Source organism: Aspergillus luchuensis, chromosome 1, assembly GCF_016861625.1.
Source record: "Aspergillus luchuensis IFO 4308 DNA, chromosome 1, nearly complete sequence".
NCBI lineage: Eukaryota > Fungi > Ascomycota > Eurotiomycetes > Eurotiales > Aspergillaceae > Aspergillus > Aspergillus luchuensis.
Genome location: NC_054849.1, coordinates 1,727,774 through 1,745,431, shown reverse-complemented (window position 1 = coordinate 1,745,431; position 17,658 = coordinate 1,727,774). Strand labels below are relative to the sequence as shown.

Sequence of the window (17,658 nt, the reverse complement as noted above, 5' to 3'; positions counted from 1 at the left end):
AAAACCTCCATGATGCTGGCATCGAGAACCTTTATAGCTGGTTGAACTGCTCAAAGACGTCATCACCAAAGGCGACCTGGTTATTATGTATCTCTTACGTCGATGGGCTGTCACTGCAAGTCTCGATTAGGATTAGCGTTGATGGTGACCAAGGCGCGCTTTGGTTCCCGCCCGATCCACCACCACAAACCCAGTCCGGATACCGTCGCGATCGTCCTCTAGTGCATCCTTCCCCTGGTCGGTGACCCGCTGGCTGTTGCGCTCACAGATCTCAACGCGGCGCAACAGCCAGCGGGTACTATCTCATGCAAGAGCATGCTGATGGACTGGTTAGTTTTCTCACAAATCACAAAAAATAATAAGGAAAAAAAAATAAACGAAAGGCACAGAGAGAGATTCAAATGTTCAGTCGCGTTATCCGATTAACACTAACAAACGCCAATGCAATGCTCCCTCCCGTACGGTGATATCCTTCTTCTACCAACACCTCTAAATGCTATCACTTATCTTCCTATCTCCTGCTCCAGAAATGCATGGCCATGAAACTAGAACACAAAAACCGAAACTCCAGGTGCTTGTGCTGTCTCCTAATTAATCCGTCACATATTCATCATCACGGTTCGTCACTTTCATTTCTAGATTTTTATTTTTTGCCTTTTTCTTTCTTTAACTTTCCTTTGCCGTCTCTTTACCAACATCTGTATGATTGTATGTGATTCCGATAGTTTACTCACAGATATCAGTTTTCGTCTCATTGATCATTGACTCATGCTAAATCCGTCAAAGTCAGGGTGAGGGGGTGAGCTGCCGCTCCGCGCTCGCAGTCCGTGAGAATCTGACACTGGAATTGCCATCTCATGCGGGATCAATGGCCCGGACGAGTTCGGGTGGTACATGGGATACCCTGGAATTGCTGATGGCAGATGTGCGGGATAATGAACACGCCCACCCAGCCGCTGCCGGGCGTCACGCACATCCACACGATGGGCCCCGAAATGCAGTGTCGAAGCGGGCTCTGTCGACCATAAAGGGTCCATGGCAGCGACGTGGCCATCCAGTGTGTTGATGGGTCGGATTTGTGCCTGTGCAGCGTAAGCTACCTCCGGCTGACGAGAACTGACCGCTGGTGGTGGTTGCCCCTGTTGCGGTATGTCCGCGACCCAGCTTCCTGCCCCGGATACCGTGTGCGGAGGCGACACAACATGTGAAACACCACTGGCTATGACAGACTGCGCGGGCGTTGTAGCTGGGAGTGGAGAGAAGCGCGGCGGATACCGAACCGGCTCGGTTGACCAGGACTGATGTGACTGTGCGGATTGGTTTCGCGTCATCGGCTCCGGAGCGGGTTCTGAGGAATACCCAACAAGCGGTTCAGTAGCCAGAGAGCTCGGGGGTGAGATACCTGGCATGAATGCAGATGGGTGGGCGACTGGCCTCGCTGGACTCGGTGATGGTCCCATGGAGCTTGGTTGGGCCACACCCACACGTCGTGGTACCGTAACCTCGATGTTCCCTTCAAATGGCAGTGGAGGGGGCGGAGGGATATATGTCAGAATAGACGGTGTACTGGCAGACATGTCCCCCGCCGGAGGTGCTATTGGTCGTACAGTGGACAAGTGACGAGTCCGGTACTGAGACTCCTGCGCTATTCCCAGATCCATGGCATTGAGTCGATGTTGCAAGTAACCTTGATCAGGCTCACTGTAGGTCGACTGGGTCATACGATCAGGCTTGAACTCCGCTGAAAGTGGCGATGGATGTGCATTGCTAGAACGGCTCTGCAGCGACTCGCCAGATGATTTGTTCTGCAGTGACAGAAGCGCCGGTCTACTATTGCCTCCCGGTGTCGAGGATGATCGTTTCTTTGAGTTCAACTCTCCATCCTGAGTATGCCTGGCTGCTACTGTAGCATATGTTGGAGCATTCTCTTTGTTCAAAGATGACCGGCCAGTACCTCGCTTCGTGATAGCTGTAATATCCTCGTGAGAGTGGGGAGGACTGGAGTGCTGTACAGCTGTGAGTGCCTCCGACGCGGATGCAAAAGAGCTTCTCCGACTTTTACCCAGCGTGCTGCTTGAAGCACTTCTCCCTTCGACAGGAAAAATTTTTAAGACTGGAGCTGCCGGCTGGGAGCCCTTGATATTACGGGGAAATCTCGGCCGCTGCACTGATCTTTCGTCCTTTCTGATCTTAGTTTTCGAATGCTTCTTTACCACCATGTGCCAACCATGGTCGTCAATAGGCGGCGAAGAACTTGACGTTAGCGATGACTTGGGCGTCTCTGCTTGATGACTCAGTTGTGAAAGCGCCGGTGAGGTCCGGACTGGGGCATTGGTGCTTTCCCTGTCACTCTCGTATCCATTGTCTCTGTCTAGGCTGGATTCCCTGAAGATATGGGGCAAAAATGGCTTGAGGTTGAAGCGTTGCTGAGATCCTGGGATTTCTTGCGGCGACTCGACTTTCGGAGGCGTCATGTCACTCCAGTCCCATCGTCCCTCCTCGGCTGCTGATTCAGGCACTGACGACGAAGAGCTGCTTGATCGATCAAAGACTGATCTCTGTTTGCGGACCGATTCTTGCGAGGAACTGGGCGAGATCCTCTCAATTTCGGTGGCAATACTCCTGATGACCTGCTTCAGATTCTTGCGAGCTTCGCACAGTACTGCCGGCTCGTTCTGGGTCCTTTTGGGCCAGTTTTCGATCAACCTGAAAGCATGAGTCTCATATTCCCGGTAGTCTTTGACGAGTCCACAGTCATCAATACGGTCCATTCGGGCCTTTGCACTTTCGTACGATGTGCAAAGAACATGAGCAGCGACAACGATCCACGAGTCATAGAACCCAGCGTCAGACGTTCCCGCCTGTGTATTGCATCGCTTCTCTTCCCGGTCCATGATCCTGAGCTCATCTCTGCAGAAACCTTGGACAACACTGTGTGTCTTGATCATATCGATCGTCCCCGCGCCTGAATTCTGATAAACCGAAAAGAATGCATCTTGGCTACTTTCAGTCTGCGACTCTGATAAGTCAGGGGCCACGGACTTCATGTCTAGAACATTATCTTTTTCAAGCTGTGGCGAGAGAGCTTTCGCGTGCAGTGCATACGCGTCCGACACCCTCTCAATCAGTCCGTATCTAATAAGAACCCCAAGAGTCGTGTCGATATCACCTTTCTCACCGGTTCTACTGCTTGTCAGGATATTAACGTTCCATCTGCTGAGTGCGGAGATTCCGAGTGTGATAAGGCCGACGGGGACATGATGGCTGAAGAACGAAACAAGGTTTATCAGGTTCAGTGCTTCAAAGTGCTCCGTACGATAAAGGTCATGCATGATGCTTAGGAAAGGCTCTGCTAGCTTCTCGTCGGTTAAGTGAGAGTTGATGTGATATCTCTCTATTGGCTTCGATGTTGCTGCGAGCCGATGACTGATGGCATGTATTGCCAGAGGAAGGCATTCGTAATGCTCAACAAGCTCGGTGGCTTTCTTGATTTGCCCCTTGGTGGGCTTCCTGATGCCAAGGTCTTCGAAGAGTAGTTTGCAGGCTTCCGTGACCTCTAGAGGCTTGACTGAGAGGCAAAACGGCTCATACAGGCGCTGCTTTTTCCTCAGTGTCTTATCGACAGACGTGTAAATGATGCTGCACATCTTATTAAACGGCAAAAACTGTTTGAAGTTGTTGAGATCGCTGTCTTGACCGAAGCTTACACCATCGAACACCAGAAGCCATTCCTCCCGAGTTTGCAGCCAGTTTCGCACCGAGTCGACATATTTCTGAGAGGTATTGGTGTCTGGATATTCGAATACCTCTCCTTCGTTGAGTGCGGCAGCCTGTGCGATGTCCCAGAAGCATTTGTAGGTTGACTGGCGGGACTTTGCGTCGACCCAGAAGACTCCGCCAGGATAGAAGGCTCTATGAGTCCAGACATACTGGCGTGCAAGATGCGACTTGCCTGTCCCGGGGCCTCCGCAGATGAGTACAGCCACGAGCCGCTCTGCTCTCTTTTTGGCTTTGTACAGCCTGGTGTGCAATTGATCAAGATGTGCCTTCATACCCACAAAGCTTGCGTTTGGGTGAAAGCCGGGAGGCACCACGAACAAAGGGTCCTTTGGGAGGGTCTGTGATAGGGACAAGTTGATACTATCACCGAGATCAGACACAAGGGATCTTCTTCTCTCGGCCGGGAGGGCAGGTTCAGAACTACCTAAGCAGGAAAGAGTCAGCCTTATCAGACTTGACAATTTGTTGATAGGAAAGCAACACTAAAGTACAGGAAGCCGATATAACAACATAAGAGGCAGCATTCATGAATCATCTTCCGTCTCAGAGAATCTGCGATAAAATCAAGCAGAGAGTGACAAGGATAAAAAAACGGAAACACAAAGGTTATTGAAAAGGGGACATGACGTGTTGTGCCTGGTTTTGTGCTTTTCTGGCAGTTCCTCCACTATTGATCACTAATTATACCGGAGAAGTACCGGTCAAATATGCTTGCTATGATGGACTGACGACTCCGGGGGCTCCTCAATCTCATACTCGCGCAGTGTGACAGAAGATGAATGATCAGAAAGCAGAGGTGTCCTACCAATTGTGCGAAGATCCGGAACGCTCCTCCCCAACTGCTCCGGCTCGATACGCTCTACATCCGTTAGTGCTTGCCATAAGAGGAAAAAGGGGCTCTACATGCCATGGCTAAATATCTCCCTGATCTTCGTTTGCTTCTGAACACGACGAGTTTTGTCCTCCTCAACCCAGCGGTCTGCGATAGTGTTCGGGGCATCGCGCGAGTACCGCAACAGCGCCTCGGCAACCGCTTCAAAGCCAGGAGAGTTATCGTCATCGAACTTGCACATGTGTCTGTGGTCGGCTTCGATGCCCATACGTTCGACACCTTCGGCATAGGGCGCGGCGGAACTTTCGTCCACAATCAACTCGCGAGTCCCTTTGACATCACTCGACAGTGTCTCGTGAAAGAAGTAAATGTGGAACCTGCTGGTTATGTCGGCGAAGAGGCTGTTGATGTTTTGGAGCGTCTCGTTGTTGGTCTTCAGAGCCTTGACTAGCTGAGGAGACGACTCCATGAACTTCTTCGGCATGACAGCACTACAGATGTTCTGCAGTAGCAGGCCCCATTTGGCGACGTCCGAGCCGTTATGCGGCGTTCCTAGGAACAGGATCCCGTAGGTGGACACATAGATGGATCGCAGGTGCTCGATCTTTTCATTTGACACGTTTCGGCAGTATATCAATGTGCGCTTGACGACGAGACCACCCAGCGAGTGACAGACGAAGATGATCGGTCTGTCCGAACAGCTTCGAAGCTAGGAAAGTTAGTCACCCTTCTCCAAGGACAAATCATGGACGCAGATCTTGAGGGATCACTTACATTTCGGTTGGCCGCCAAACCCGACGCCAGAGTTTCGGCATGATTGTGGATTCTGTCCTTCGACGCGCCGTCGGTGAAGGCAGTTACATTCGCGTTATAACCATAAGTCAGGATTCTTACTCGGTTTGGACCAAGGATCTCGGGCAAAAGATCGGCAGGCCAAAAGGTGCCATTACTGGAGGCCCAGGTGTTGTAGGGGTGGCCGTTCAGTCCATGAACAAACACGATGTCAACCAGAGGCTTTTCGGGGCTACAGTAGACCTGAGTCAACCCGTACTGCTTCACGCGCGTGGCAAGGTCCGACATGGCTCGAACTGCCCACAACTGGACGTCGACCGTAACTGATAACGATGAAATGGAGATGCGAGTCAGCCAGGCAACCAGACAGAGGACAATCGGAGCGTGGGGTAACGCCTTTTACTTACATCCACGCAGCAAGAATTCCTGAACAGGAAGGCTAGATCGAGTCTGTTGCGACCATGCGCGAAAGGATCTCTGTTAGTCCTGACGAACCGGTGGAGCTAGGAAGACAGATTATAAAAAGAAAGAGTGGCTTGAAGGATGAAAAGGGGGGAAGGACAAGAGGTCAGTTGAGTCACTGAAGAAGAAGAGTCAACAGAACAGCTGGAAGGAAAGGTATTTATGCGGCAACGAGGATTACTTGCAGAGAAAGTGAGTGGGCGGCAGTGGGGGGGCCAAAGTAGGCAAAGGCGCGAGACAGTGTGCAAAAGACAGAGAGAGCATGAGGCCCGCAGATGACTGGGGCAAACTGAAGGTGGAGGGGGTGCCTGGTGCCTGTGGTTTAAACTGTTTAGTTTAGTGTACTGCAGTTACTAGAGTAGTTCTGCAGGGCACAAGCTACAGTAGCAGCAGCAGGCCCGGAACCATAAGCAGAGTGAATTAATTACTCAATCAATTAATGGAATTCTATTTTTTTTTCTCCGTCTTGAAATCAGTCATTTATCCTTTCTACTACTTTTTTTTTTTTTTCTTTCTTTCCTAAATCTGTATCGGGAGGATGCAGTCCAGGTTCCCGTGGACACCAGGGGGGCTGACCAACTAGAGGTCATGCCGCCCGCCTCGCTGACCAGGAAGATCGAAGCTCACCTGCAGATCGCGGGGGAACTTTGCATCCTGACTTGACTGGTATATCCTATTCCATCACTTTGTATATCCTCAACATCCATTAAATCAACCAAAAAGAGTCAAAAAGGGTTACGAGTCCAGGCCATTCCATCCCCGATTCTGCAACGTAAATGATACTATCATCCCATCTCGCATACAATCTAGAACTATCCATCCATCCATCCAGCATCCCATCTATGCCATCCAAGCACAGATACTTCAAACTTTCTCCCAAGAAGTACCTACACACAGTAAGTTTACGACATTGAAACACCCGGGCAAAGAAAAGAACATCATTCCCCCCTGGAAGTGGCTGTGAGCTCTGACGCCCCGAACACGGCCTAGTCCTAAACTTAGTTTCTGCAGCGCGCCTGGGCAAGAAGGTGACTTTCTAGTTCACAATCGGGGTTAACTAGTTTGAAACTAGATTATAATAGGTAGTTCATCAGGCTGGATTATGCACTTACTGAGCCCTATGCGAAGTTGTGTGGTGCGACATTAATCAATTGAATACAGTAATTGCTCTGCTGCTGCTGCTGCCCCGGAGGATTTGAAGTGTCGATCTGCGCTGCCCTGCGCAGGGCTGTGCTGTGCTCTGGGCTGCAGGTGTGTATGCATGTATTGCTTACGACATGATGTACCTACATTTAAGTTAGTTGTACTTAGTTATACTTAGTAGATGTTTACTGTGGCCTCTTTCTTCATTTCTAATGCGATACGAACTGGATGGAATAGATCCTGAAGTACGAGGCTGTGAGGCTAGGCTTTGCCTCGCTTTGCTTTTTCTGCGGCCTCAGGATGTTGCTTGCTCCTGTGAATTGTAAATCGCGGCTGCCTGGGGCTAGCTAGGATTTTCGTGTTACTACGTGTTATTCATAGTGTAGTTGACAAAGAGCATCGCAAGTGTGTAAGTGTTGACATATTAATCTAAAGGTTAGAATATCCTTCTCATCAGACAGATAAACAGCACGAAAAGAAAGCTGCCAGTGGATCAAAGCGGGTCCAAACAGCCGCGGATGGATCCAGGGTTCAAACCAACGTTTTCTTTTCCTTTCCCGATCGGCACCTATTGTAGACTAGGTAACCAGCTAGCTAGATTTGGCTGATGGATGATGGATGATGGATTAATGATTATGTTGATGGGTACGTAGTACATTCATGACGAATGGTTCGTGCCTGCGGATTCAATACCCTGGGATGTTTATCCGAGATGGGCCAGAAGAATTTGTTCCAGGTGAGTCAGAGTTTTGGTGTAACTTGGTCTTTTGCTTCTTTTTGTTTCTAATCTTGTTGGTTCTACTGGATATGTTGTAGGAATGGTGTGCTTAAATCGTATAGATTTTTCTGTGGCTGACTTTGTGGCTGGTGTTGGTAGGGATGGTTTACTACATGGGATATGGAGGTGTGTATGTAGATGGCCGCGAGCTGGTTGTGCTAAGTTTTAGGGTTGTAGAGGAGGTATGTTGTGGCAAGATTGGTTATAGTTGGGAAACAATGCCATCTGTGACAACTTTGCTTATTGTAGGATTGTCCGTAGTTTGCTGAGAAATGTACCAAACTCAGACAATGTCTGGATCTTCAAACTTAGGTCTTCATAACAGGCAAGCATGCTTTTGCCTGTAGCATTGTCCCTGGTACCTGGACACCACTACCAAAACAAGTACAGTTCTTCACATCCAGGGCACCCAGACATTTACCAAAAGCAACAACAACAACAACAACAACAACAACAACAACAACAACAACAACAACAACAACAACAACAACAACAACAACAACAACAACAACAACATTACATTGACTCACAATCGAACTAGTTCTAGAATCCTTCACATCCAAACTTGTCCAACCTGAGTCACAAGCTTCCCTGATCATCTCTCAGCTTACATACGTAATGGGGCAACACAACTCTTCCAGATGACTCTCTCTCATCGCCCCCTGAAGACAGGCTTCCGCTTTTCCGCGAACGCCCTAAGAGCCTCATACCGGTCTTCGGTGCCCATCACACCGTCGTACGCCTCATTTTCAGCCTCCTCGCCCCGTTGGAACTCACTCACAGCCTTCAAGGCCTGCTTGATGGCAATCGGCCCGCCCTCACAGATCTCCAATGCCAGCTTGATACTCTCCGTGAGGACCTTCTCCCTCGCCACACCCTCCTTTTCTTCCTCTTCCGGGAGCACCTCCACCAACCGATCACAAAGGCCGATGAAATACGACTCCGGGCCGGATACTCGCCGTCCGGTGAGAATCAGGTCCCGTGCACGGTTCACGCCAATCAGACTGGGGAGACGGTAGGTACCTCCAGCTCCAGGGATAATGGCCAATCTTGTCTCGGGAAGTCCAACCATACACGAGGAGCCGAAGACGCGGAGATGTGTGCTCAGAGCGAGTTCAAGGCCGCCGCCCAGCGCCATAGAGGAAACGGCGGAGATGGTGGGAATCGGGAGCTCCGAGAGGTTGCGGAAGGTGCTTCGCAAGTTGTATAAAAATTCGGCTGTCCTAAGTCACGGTAATTGCAAGGGTCAGTAGTTTGTAAATGTGGCTTCGGGAATTGGAGGATTGCGTACTCTTCCCGGCTCATGCCCGCGCGTTCTTTGAGATCTGCGCCCGCGCAGAAAGCCGAGTCGACGTTGCTGCCGATAACCAGGGCACGCGTTGGCCCCGAGCCCCCTTCAGCGGCGATAGATTTTACATTCCTGGCAAGCCCGTCGAGGAGATCGCGGGAGATTGCGTTGCGTGCCTTGGGCCGGTTCAAAAGCAGCACGCGAATGTTTCCCGATCCTGGGGCGGGAACGTGCTGGGTCTGGATGACGGCATTGTCGCTGCTCGTGCCAAATCTGGCGACTGTGACGCGGTAGGAAAAGGCGGACCGTAGCGGAGTATATATAGATAGACGTGGAGGCATTGTCGTTATTTTAGGGGCGAAGTGTGTATAGTTATTCAGCAAGGGATGAGGAGGTGAAGAAGGAGCTGTGAGCTTTGAGCTCGGTTGAGAATTGAGCAGTGCTTGAGGGCCGCTGTGGGGAAAGCCGGGCGGCTGCGGGGAAGCCGCGGATAAGCGCCTGATAGAATATATTGATTAAATCGCTCTATTTTACAGTTCTATTTACATTAATGTACAGCATGCCTATATCGATCGCCCGCCTCGCGAGATCCTTGCTCCCCGTGAGCTATATAATCCAAAACCTCCTCATCACTCGGCCATGATCCCCAGACTTGCGAAGTAGTGATGATATCATATGCCTCCTGCAGGCTGGCGTCGGAGAATGTCGCGGAGTCAGCTTCAGAGTCGTTGTGCATGTGCACATCATGTGTCTGCTCCATGGACGGCTCCCACTCCCGGAACGCCTGGGGTGACCTTCCCCAGTATCCCTCCAGAAACATGCGGACGGCGACGATGATCCGCCGCATCATCCTCTCGCCATTCAGGTTCTCGTCATATTTCTCCTTCAGTGCAGTCTCGTACTGCCGCATCCAGCGAAGTAGACTCAGCAGGCCGTCAGTGTCCTCGGCTAAGCCCAGCGCCCGCACAAAAGAGTGAAGAACTGCGGGTGAGGGGACGTGAACCAAGGATGGCACGGTCACTTGAGAAGCCGTGGCATCCTGTATTGAAGATCTACTTCGCTCGAAGAGAGAAGACGTCTTGGGGTCAAGAAGAACCAGCTCATCGAACCGGGATTTGAGGATGTTGAGCCCACTCTGCACCATATCCTCAAAGCGTGTCGAAACATGATTCATGCCGGTCAGTCGCCCCCGCCGTGCGAGTTCACTCACGATTACAAGCCCTTCCTCCACCGCGTCGGGATCCTTGATTCCCGCCACCACGACCCGCGCAAAGCTGTAGCAGAGGATCTGGAACGCTTCCAAGCTAAGCTCGATTTGACGCTTATCCATCCACGCTGTGAGCTCCAAGACTTCGTACCAGGATAATACCAACCGTGCGTGCCGTCCCAGTCTATGAGATGTTGAACCAACGCGGTCTCGGGCCAGGGCAGACATGACTGGAATCCACGCCTGAGGAGAACGCGACTGCTGCGCCCGGAGGAGACTAAGTGCATGCGCCAGGATTTTTGGGTGACGAAGATCCTCGCGTGTCTTCAACTCTTCGGAGTATGCAAAAAGCGTAGTCGAGTACGAAGGGTTCGTTGAATGACGGCCCAGGAGTATCGGAAACATATCGCCCACAGAACTTTCAGAGTGCGCCATGCTATGATGCCCAACGGTGGAGAAATTGCACAGGAATGCGACGAAGGATGAGATGAGGTAGTCAGGAAAATTGTTCAATGTCTTGTTCTCCTGGGCTTGTTCGCCCCATCTTTGACCTGACACGGTACACAAATCCTCTAATTGCTCCTTTGTCAAGTCACTGCAACGAAGGTAGTCCAACCCCGATCCGAAGGTTGGTGCATTGCGCAGAAGCAAAGCTAGGAATCTTCCCCGGGGCCGGATACTCTGCGAGAGCATTTCACGAAGAAGATCATCTAATGTGGGTGGTTCCGTAGAGACATAGATCCAATCTCGGACAGATGGCGGCTCCGCGAAGACCTCTTTTCCGTCACCTGGTAGTGCTTGGCTGCTTTGATGAAGGTGATGTCGAGCTCTCTTTTGTCGGAAGATCAATTTCTCAGCCATCGCGGCGTAAATAGCACCACGCGGAGGCAGTCCTTGGTCGCGGTAGGAGAGGAAGCATGCCCAGGCTTCCCGCACCGTCCTCGTAGCCCGGATTCGAGCTACCCAAATGGCGTGGTGCTTGGGATCCCCGGAGGGCCCTGATACAGTCTCCGGACGAGGTACTAATGATCTCGTTTGAATTGTTGGGCTTTTGTCTGTGTCCCAGCCTGCTAGGATACTAGAGACCTCTTCCCAGCGAGAATGCGAATAACCTGCCTCTTTCATTTGTGACAGTACACGCATTGCGCGGCTTTTCATACCTTCAACACCCCGCTTGACGTCGAACCCTATCTTGTCTTCTTTCCAAGGGGGCCACGACGGAGCTTTGAGCTCCGCAGATTGGCGTTCTGCTAGTGTCTTCTTATGAGCGATTTGAACCGCGACAATACCCTGGTATCCACGACGTGTCACCGGCAAAGCAGGCTGATGTCGCGCCATGGCTCGAAGAAGCTCAAATTGCGCTTGTTGCTGCAGGGAAGCGGACGTAAACGGATTGTGTCTGCAGGGCAAGGAAAGTATCCGGAGCACGGTATTGAACTTGTCAGCCATAAACTGATTGATCCGTTCTGTCGCGACCGTCCAACCTTTGCCTTCACTCTCGAGACTATCAAGATAAAACGCAAAGGCGCGAGCAATAGTAAGCTGAGCTTGTGGCCATAGCTCGCGAGCGTGATGTAGTAACCGAACAACATAAGTCACGCACATGTTGGGTTCTATCAGTGGCTTTCCAATCACACCCTGTTGCTCAAGCTCTAAATCGTCGGCCATCGCTTCCATCGCCATGCTGGGGGTCGGAAGAGCCCGTCCGCTTAGAAGGTGCAGGGAATAGACCAAGAGCAGTCGGAAAGCCTTGGCGTCTAGACTTTGACGCAGGAGAAGGAGGGGAATGAAAGGTGGCACCATCTTGATGGACCAATCTGGGCTTGAGCTTCGATCCGCTTCTAAGAGTAAGACTCGAAGGATGGCTTCGTAAGGCGTGCTACTCTTGAGAACCCATGCCCATGCCACTACATCAGCGGCAGAGTATTGTCGAGCTGCGAGATAGTTGAGGTTATCTTCGCTGAAAACTGATTGCAGCGCTTCCGTCTCCGATAGTGAATCAGAATCCATGCCCGAGGTTGCTTGATCCGAAAGGGGATCCACCAGCTCTATGTAATCGGCAACAATTCTCTGTAATGAAAGCCGGTGGTGGCGTTTGAACTTGTCCCGTTGCTTTTGCGTTAAGGAAGCCATGATTCCAGTGTTCTTGGTAGTATAGACCCAGCTGCAGCTTCCGGCGCCATGAGATTGATGCACTTTTTGCAAGGTATCGATAAGGTACTCCGTAGGAGTTGGCTCAAGGGGAGATTCGGTTCGCTTGGCTCGCTTGCGTGTGTTGTGCAGTTTCTTCTCCAGCCGTAAGTGTTTATCTTTTCCTTGTTCCTCCGACAATGGTTCTGTATGTCTAGTCAGGCGTAGAGGCTTGGAATGGCCGTCTGTGCTGTCGAGATGGCTCCCGCTCTCCTCTCGGCATTCACCTTCTCCAAAAGCCCTGCTTTCCTTCCCAATCTCGGTTTCCTGATAGGTATCTATATCACCATCTCTGCCATCTTTTTGAGGTACAGATTTATTGCTCAATTCTCCCCCTGGCTCTCTGACGTCTACAACTCTCAAGCCGGGGAAGTCCGGGCTCGCATTGGAAACATTGTAGGACTGACTTAACGGGGTTCGGAGACGTAACTTGAACCAGTTGCCACCGGGATTACCATCGCCTTTAGTGTCTGAATGTTCCGTCGCCAATTGTTGATTTTGTACATATCCAGACCGGAGATGGTCCGGGCCCCCGAGTACGCTTAAGATCCGAAACGATCGAGTTTGGAGACCGCCATGACAGAGTTTCGTCGTCGGAGCCGTTGTGAATTGGAGAACGTTATAATAGGGAAATCCCTATCGAAACAATTCCAGAATCAGTATAATGAACGATATGAGAGACGACATTGATTCCGCGATACCTTCCGCCAAATACGGCTGTTGGACAAATGCGCCGCTCTCAGAGAGGAAACCCTCGAGCGGCTCGACGCATGACTTAAGACCGATGACATCCATGAAGAGAGGACATTGAGTAGCCACAGCACAGTCAATCCCGGACGTGATGTCGCTTGTCCTTAGTAGTCGACAAGTAACAAGAGCGGCGGCCGCATGGAGCATCCCGGCGATTGGGGAAAAAAGCTGGGTCACGTGATTGATCGTCACGAGTTGTGGTTCTGGCATGGCGCGCAGGAGGATCTCGCTACTCTCCCGCCTGGAGATGGAGTCCGTCTTGCGTCCTTCCAGCTCTGCGCCCTGACTTGCCCTGATCTAGCCTGCTCTTGTGGCGTCAAGGAGCTTGTTATTCCGTGCCAATCTACTACCGTTGTGACATTACCGTGTGCGTCGCGATCTAATCCTCCCTAGCTGCAGCGTACCGCTTCTCGATCGAGCCTCGTAACTATTGGCGCATCCGCTTCGGAGAACAAGGAACACTCAATCACCGACGACTATTTTCCGCCTCTTTTCGAATCATATCCCTTCATTCCATTTACCTCCCATTAGTTTTGGCCGATTGTGTGTTCACTGTCACACTCCGTCGCCAGTTGGACCTTCCTGGACGACTTCGCAAAAAAAGAAGGAATAAAAGAGAGCCGTTTTGTACTCGCGTCAAAGAAGAGTTCGAGAACAGCGCGACCCGAAACAATGAGTGCAGACGAAGGCGGAGGGACGGCCCCGATGCCGGTCACAAATGGCGACCAGTCGCAAAATACGCCCGATCCATCTGTCCTGGCGACTCCAGGCAAGCGAAAGCGTGTCGCGAGTCACGACGAGAAGGCCGCCCAAGACGCTGGCGCTTCTGCGACGCAATCGCAGGAAAAGGCAAAATTACAGGAGACGCTTCGCAATCTGGTGGACATTTTAAGCAAGTGAGCACTCCGCGTCACCACTAAATCGTGACTGCTTCCCACTGACCCATGTCAGGAGTGATGCCGATTTGCATCTTCTATCCTGCCCATTACCGTCGTCGCCGGCAAAACCACGTTCGAAACGCGCAAAGGTGTCCGGTGATAAAGACGAGAGTTCGAGCATTCAAGCACGGGTGGCGTCAGACCGATACAGCAGTTTGTCGGAGTTTTTGAGCGATATTGAGAAGGCGTCGGCGGCAGTGATAGAGCGGAACAAAGCTCAGGCAACGCCTGCTTCAGCTGACGGGTCGCCTCTGACAGAGACTGTCAACCGCATCGCGGCGTTCAAGAAACTCCTGAATAGCCTTGTTCGCCAGGCACATGTGAGCCAGGCCAACATCAAGACTGAAGCGTCGGAAGAAGACGGAGAAGCCCCGGCGAAGTCTACTCCGACTCATGTTGAGACCCGTAATGACAGCCTTGTGTTGACATTGTTTGGGAACCCCGCAAATCCAAAACAACTCTACTCAAGCTTGCAGAAGACTGTCAAGGTTCCACTACCTTCGGATGACGCTAATGCAGACAAATTTGTGGAGGTGCAAGCGCCCTTGCGCGAAATCGGTTTGCCCAACGGGATCTCCACCACAAAGGTGCAGCCATTTGAAGCAGAGACTGCCGTCAAAGAACATAAGAGAACTTTCGGCGATGTGTTCGCGCCTCGTGCAACACTGCCCCAGTTAGAGGCGCCTCGCAAATCCAGAACTTCTACGCGCAATGCTACCAACGGCTGGATCGATCCTTTCGAAGCCATCACCGACTACAAGGCCTTCCTCGGGGATCGCAATAATTACTGCCTTGCACCTCTCCCTTCTGGACATTGGCTTCAGTATGGTGGGGTCACTTCCTCTCCGTCTGTCTGGAGCCGTCGGCAGAAACAGCATTCTTCTCAACAAGCGGGTGAGGACGTTCCAACCGATGACCCTGCTCTGAGCATCGACGAGGATGCTGCCCTCTTGCAAGGAGTGTACTCCTCTTTTGCTCCTTCGTTCGATAGCTCTGGAGCTGTGGAACAAGCCGACTCAAAAAATTTGGTATGGTGGAGCAAACGTGGAGCAAGGCGTTTGAACACACTTCTCTCGTTGCCGTACGTGGAAGATGAACAGAAAGATTCCACATCAGTCCAGCCCGGAAGTATCGGCGATCTTGACGAGTCCACTCTCGAAGAGATGGTGAAAACGTTCAACCCCGACGATTTTGCGGACAACATCGTGCATACAGATAAATCCACGGAAAAGGACACTCAGGAGCGAGAAATGGACGACGTATTGCGCGATGTCTCTGATCTGCTAGAGACCCTCAGCTCCTACCAAAAGATTCGGAGTTTGGAGACTACGGCTTCTAGCGGTCAAGGAACTGAGCCTAAGGAAACAACGCCCGATGTCACAGGAGCAGACACTCCGTCGTCGGCAGAGCAGACTGTGTATGAGACGCTCAAGTCAAGTCTAGCAGCTCTTGTCGCAACTCTGCCACCTTACGCTGTTGCCAAGTTGGACGGTGACCAGCTGGCCGAGCTGAACATTAGCCAAACGATCCTGATCGAGAATCCTGAGTATCAGGGCACAATGGAGAAGGACGACTATGCTTTGCAGCAGGAGCGTGCCGCTGCCCTGGCTGCCACCAGTGGTGCAAATAGAACTTCAACTCCTTCACGTTCCGGTAGCTTCCAGGCGCAGTTCAACCAACGATCATTCACGGCCAACGCGCGAACGCAGCCTCAGACTTTCCAATCGCCACAACCTTACTATGGGGCAAGGCAGAGCTCCACGCCAGCGCCATACACTCCTGGTCATCCCCAGCAATTCGCTGGAGCCCGCCCTCCGTCAACGCCGCAGCAGCGACCGGGCTACTTCCCTGGATACGCGCAGCAGCCCACCCCGCAGTACAATCAGTACCAACGTCCTGGCCAAAACGGCTACCACCCTTACCCGGGACAACAGGGCCCTCCCGCCGCGGGTCAGGGATCTCCACAGCCCTACACACCGCGTCCCGGACAACCTGCGCCCTATAACGCGCCCTATACAGCCGGACGTAGCGCATCCCCACAGAAACCTCCCTCTTACGCTACCCCCCGAGGCTCCTTCGGTCCTCCAGGCTCAGCCAACCCACAACAACGGTTTGTGCCGCAACAACAACAACCAGGCCAGCAGCCCCCTCCATACGGAAACTACCCCTCTAACCAAGCCCCACCGCCATCGGGAGGTTACTCCAACTCAGCTGCGGCCATGACCTATGCCCGGAGCGCTGCCGAGCAAGCCATTATGATGGAGAGGAACAAAGTGCAATTAGCAGCAGCAGCTCAAAACCGACCCAGTTCAGCGACACCACAGCCATCAGGCGAAGCCTCCCAAGAACGAAGTGCAACGCCAGGAAGCAAGCAGAACGGCACGCCTGCACCATGATGAGCGGGGGATATGATGAGACACGGTCGAGATGTAGGGATATGCGTTTGATTAACTTTTAACTTTATTATTCATTTCTCACTCTTTCTTAACTTTTTATTCTTAACCTTTTATCCTCTTGTTACCATTATACCATTTCAATTGTTTCACTTCTTCCTTTCCCTTCCCAATGGTCTTTCACCACTCACAGAGCTTAGAAAACAATGTTCCCAGAAGAAAACAATCCACCTACAACCAGGAAGAAAAACAAACAAAAACAATACAAAGACGAATTCCAATATGTGTATAATGACGGCTAATCCATGTTGGATAATAACCTTCCCGCTCAGCGATGATAACCCTTCTACCAATTACTCTTCTATCTCCTAATTCCTTTTAATCCTTTTTTTCATTCCCCTATGTCACAATGCAACAATTCCCGAATGAGTGATTGCTTTTTTCTAGATTTAGCTTCAGATGCAAGTTCCGGTTCCTTTGGTCTTTTTTTCTTTTATTTATGTCAATTCGAATCGGCCACGACAGGACGGATGTTCTCTAAACCATTGGTATTCCACAGGGTTGGATGGATGGATGGATGGATAGGACGTTCTGTGTTATTCATCTCGTTGGTCTGCTTTGCTATGCCTTACTTCACTTTTTGAACTCCTTTATTTTATCCCCCCATTGTTACATATTCAATGGAGTTGACTTTACTATTGATTAACCAGAATCATTAAATCGATGAAACAAATTATCTATATTTTCCATTGTCTAGGTGATAGTAGGAAGGTGGTTCAGGATGACGATAATGATTCTCGGATGCTTGGGTTCAGGAAGTGTGTAATTGCCAGTTTAGACTTGAGTCTAAATATCCCTATGGGTAGATTCATCATTGAGAAACGAATGTAGTATACAGCAATCTCTCATGATACACGCTCAAATACATGACAAGAACCAATCAACCAAAGACAGGAATTAAGAGGTAGATATAGTAAGTACGACGGGGAAGAAGAAAAAGGTTTCTGCTATTTGGTGCACCCTATAACCCCTTCTCACCCCAGGCTGTCATCTGTTTTCCAGTCCAGTGTCGTTAACGCCTGCCCTATCTTTCTAAAAGATCCAG

At 51.0% G+C, this 17,658-nt stretch overlaps 4 protein-coding genes across 4 annotated transcripts; 1 reads left to right on the top strand and 3 right to left on the bottom strand.

Annotated features, from left to right (window-relative positions):
• Positions 1–758: 758 nt before the first annotated feature.
• On the bottom strand, positions 759–5,692 carry AKAW2_10601S (LipA and NB-ARC domain protein; the record flags this gene model as incomplete). The annotated part of the gene is made up of 4 exons (XM_041689002.1): positions 759–4,204; positions 4,586–4,639; positions 4,688–5,321; positions 5,387–5,692. The coding sequence occupies 4 exons, from the start codon at positions 5,690–5,692 to the stop codon at positions 759–761; spliced, it is 4,440 nt and encodes a 1,479-aa protein (XP_041537321.1).
• Positions 5,693–8,439: 2,747 nt separating this feature from the next.
• On the bottom strand, positions 8,440–9,416 carry AKAW2_10600S (putative mitochondrial methylglutaconyl-CoA hydratase (Auh); the record flags this gene model as incomplete). Its single annotated transcript, XM_041688991.1, has 2 exons — positions 8,440–9,010; positions 9,079–9,416. The coding sequence occupies 2 exons, from the start codon at positions 9,414–9,416 to the stop codon at positions 8,440–8,442; spliced, it is 909 nt and encodes a 302-aa protein (XP_041537320.1).
• A 206-nt stretch (positions 9,417–9,622) lies between these two features.
• Positions 9,623–13,263, bottom strand: AKAW2_10599S (uncharacterized protein; the record flags this gene model as incomplete). Its single annotated transcript, XM_041688978.1, has 2 exons — positions 9,623–13,108; positions 13,174–13,263. The coding sequence occupies 2 exons, from the start codon at positions 13,261–13,263 to the stop codon at positions 9,623–9,625; spliced, it is 3,576 nt and encodes a 1,191-aa protein (XP_041537319.1).
• A 631-nt stretch (positions 13,264–13,894) lies between these two features.
• AKAW2_10598A (uncharacterized protein) lies at positions 13,895–16,556 on the top strand (the record flags this gene model as incomplete). The annotated part of the gene is made up of 2 exons (XM_041688967.1): positions 13,895–14,118; positions 14,174–16,556. 2 exons carry the CDS (start codon positions 13,895–13,897, stop codon positions 16,554–16,556), a joined length of 2,607 nt encoding a protein of 868 aa, XP_041537318.1.
• Between the last annotated feature and the right edge of the window lie 1,102 nt (positions 16,557–17,658).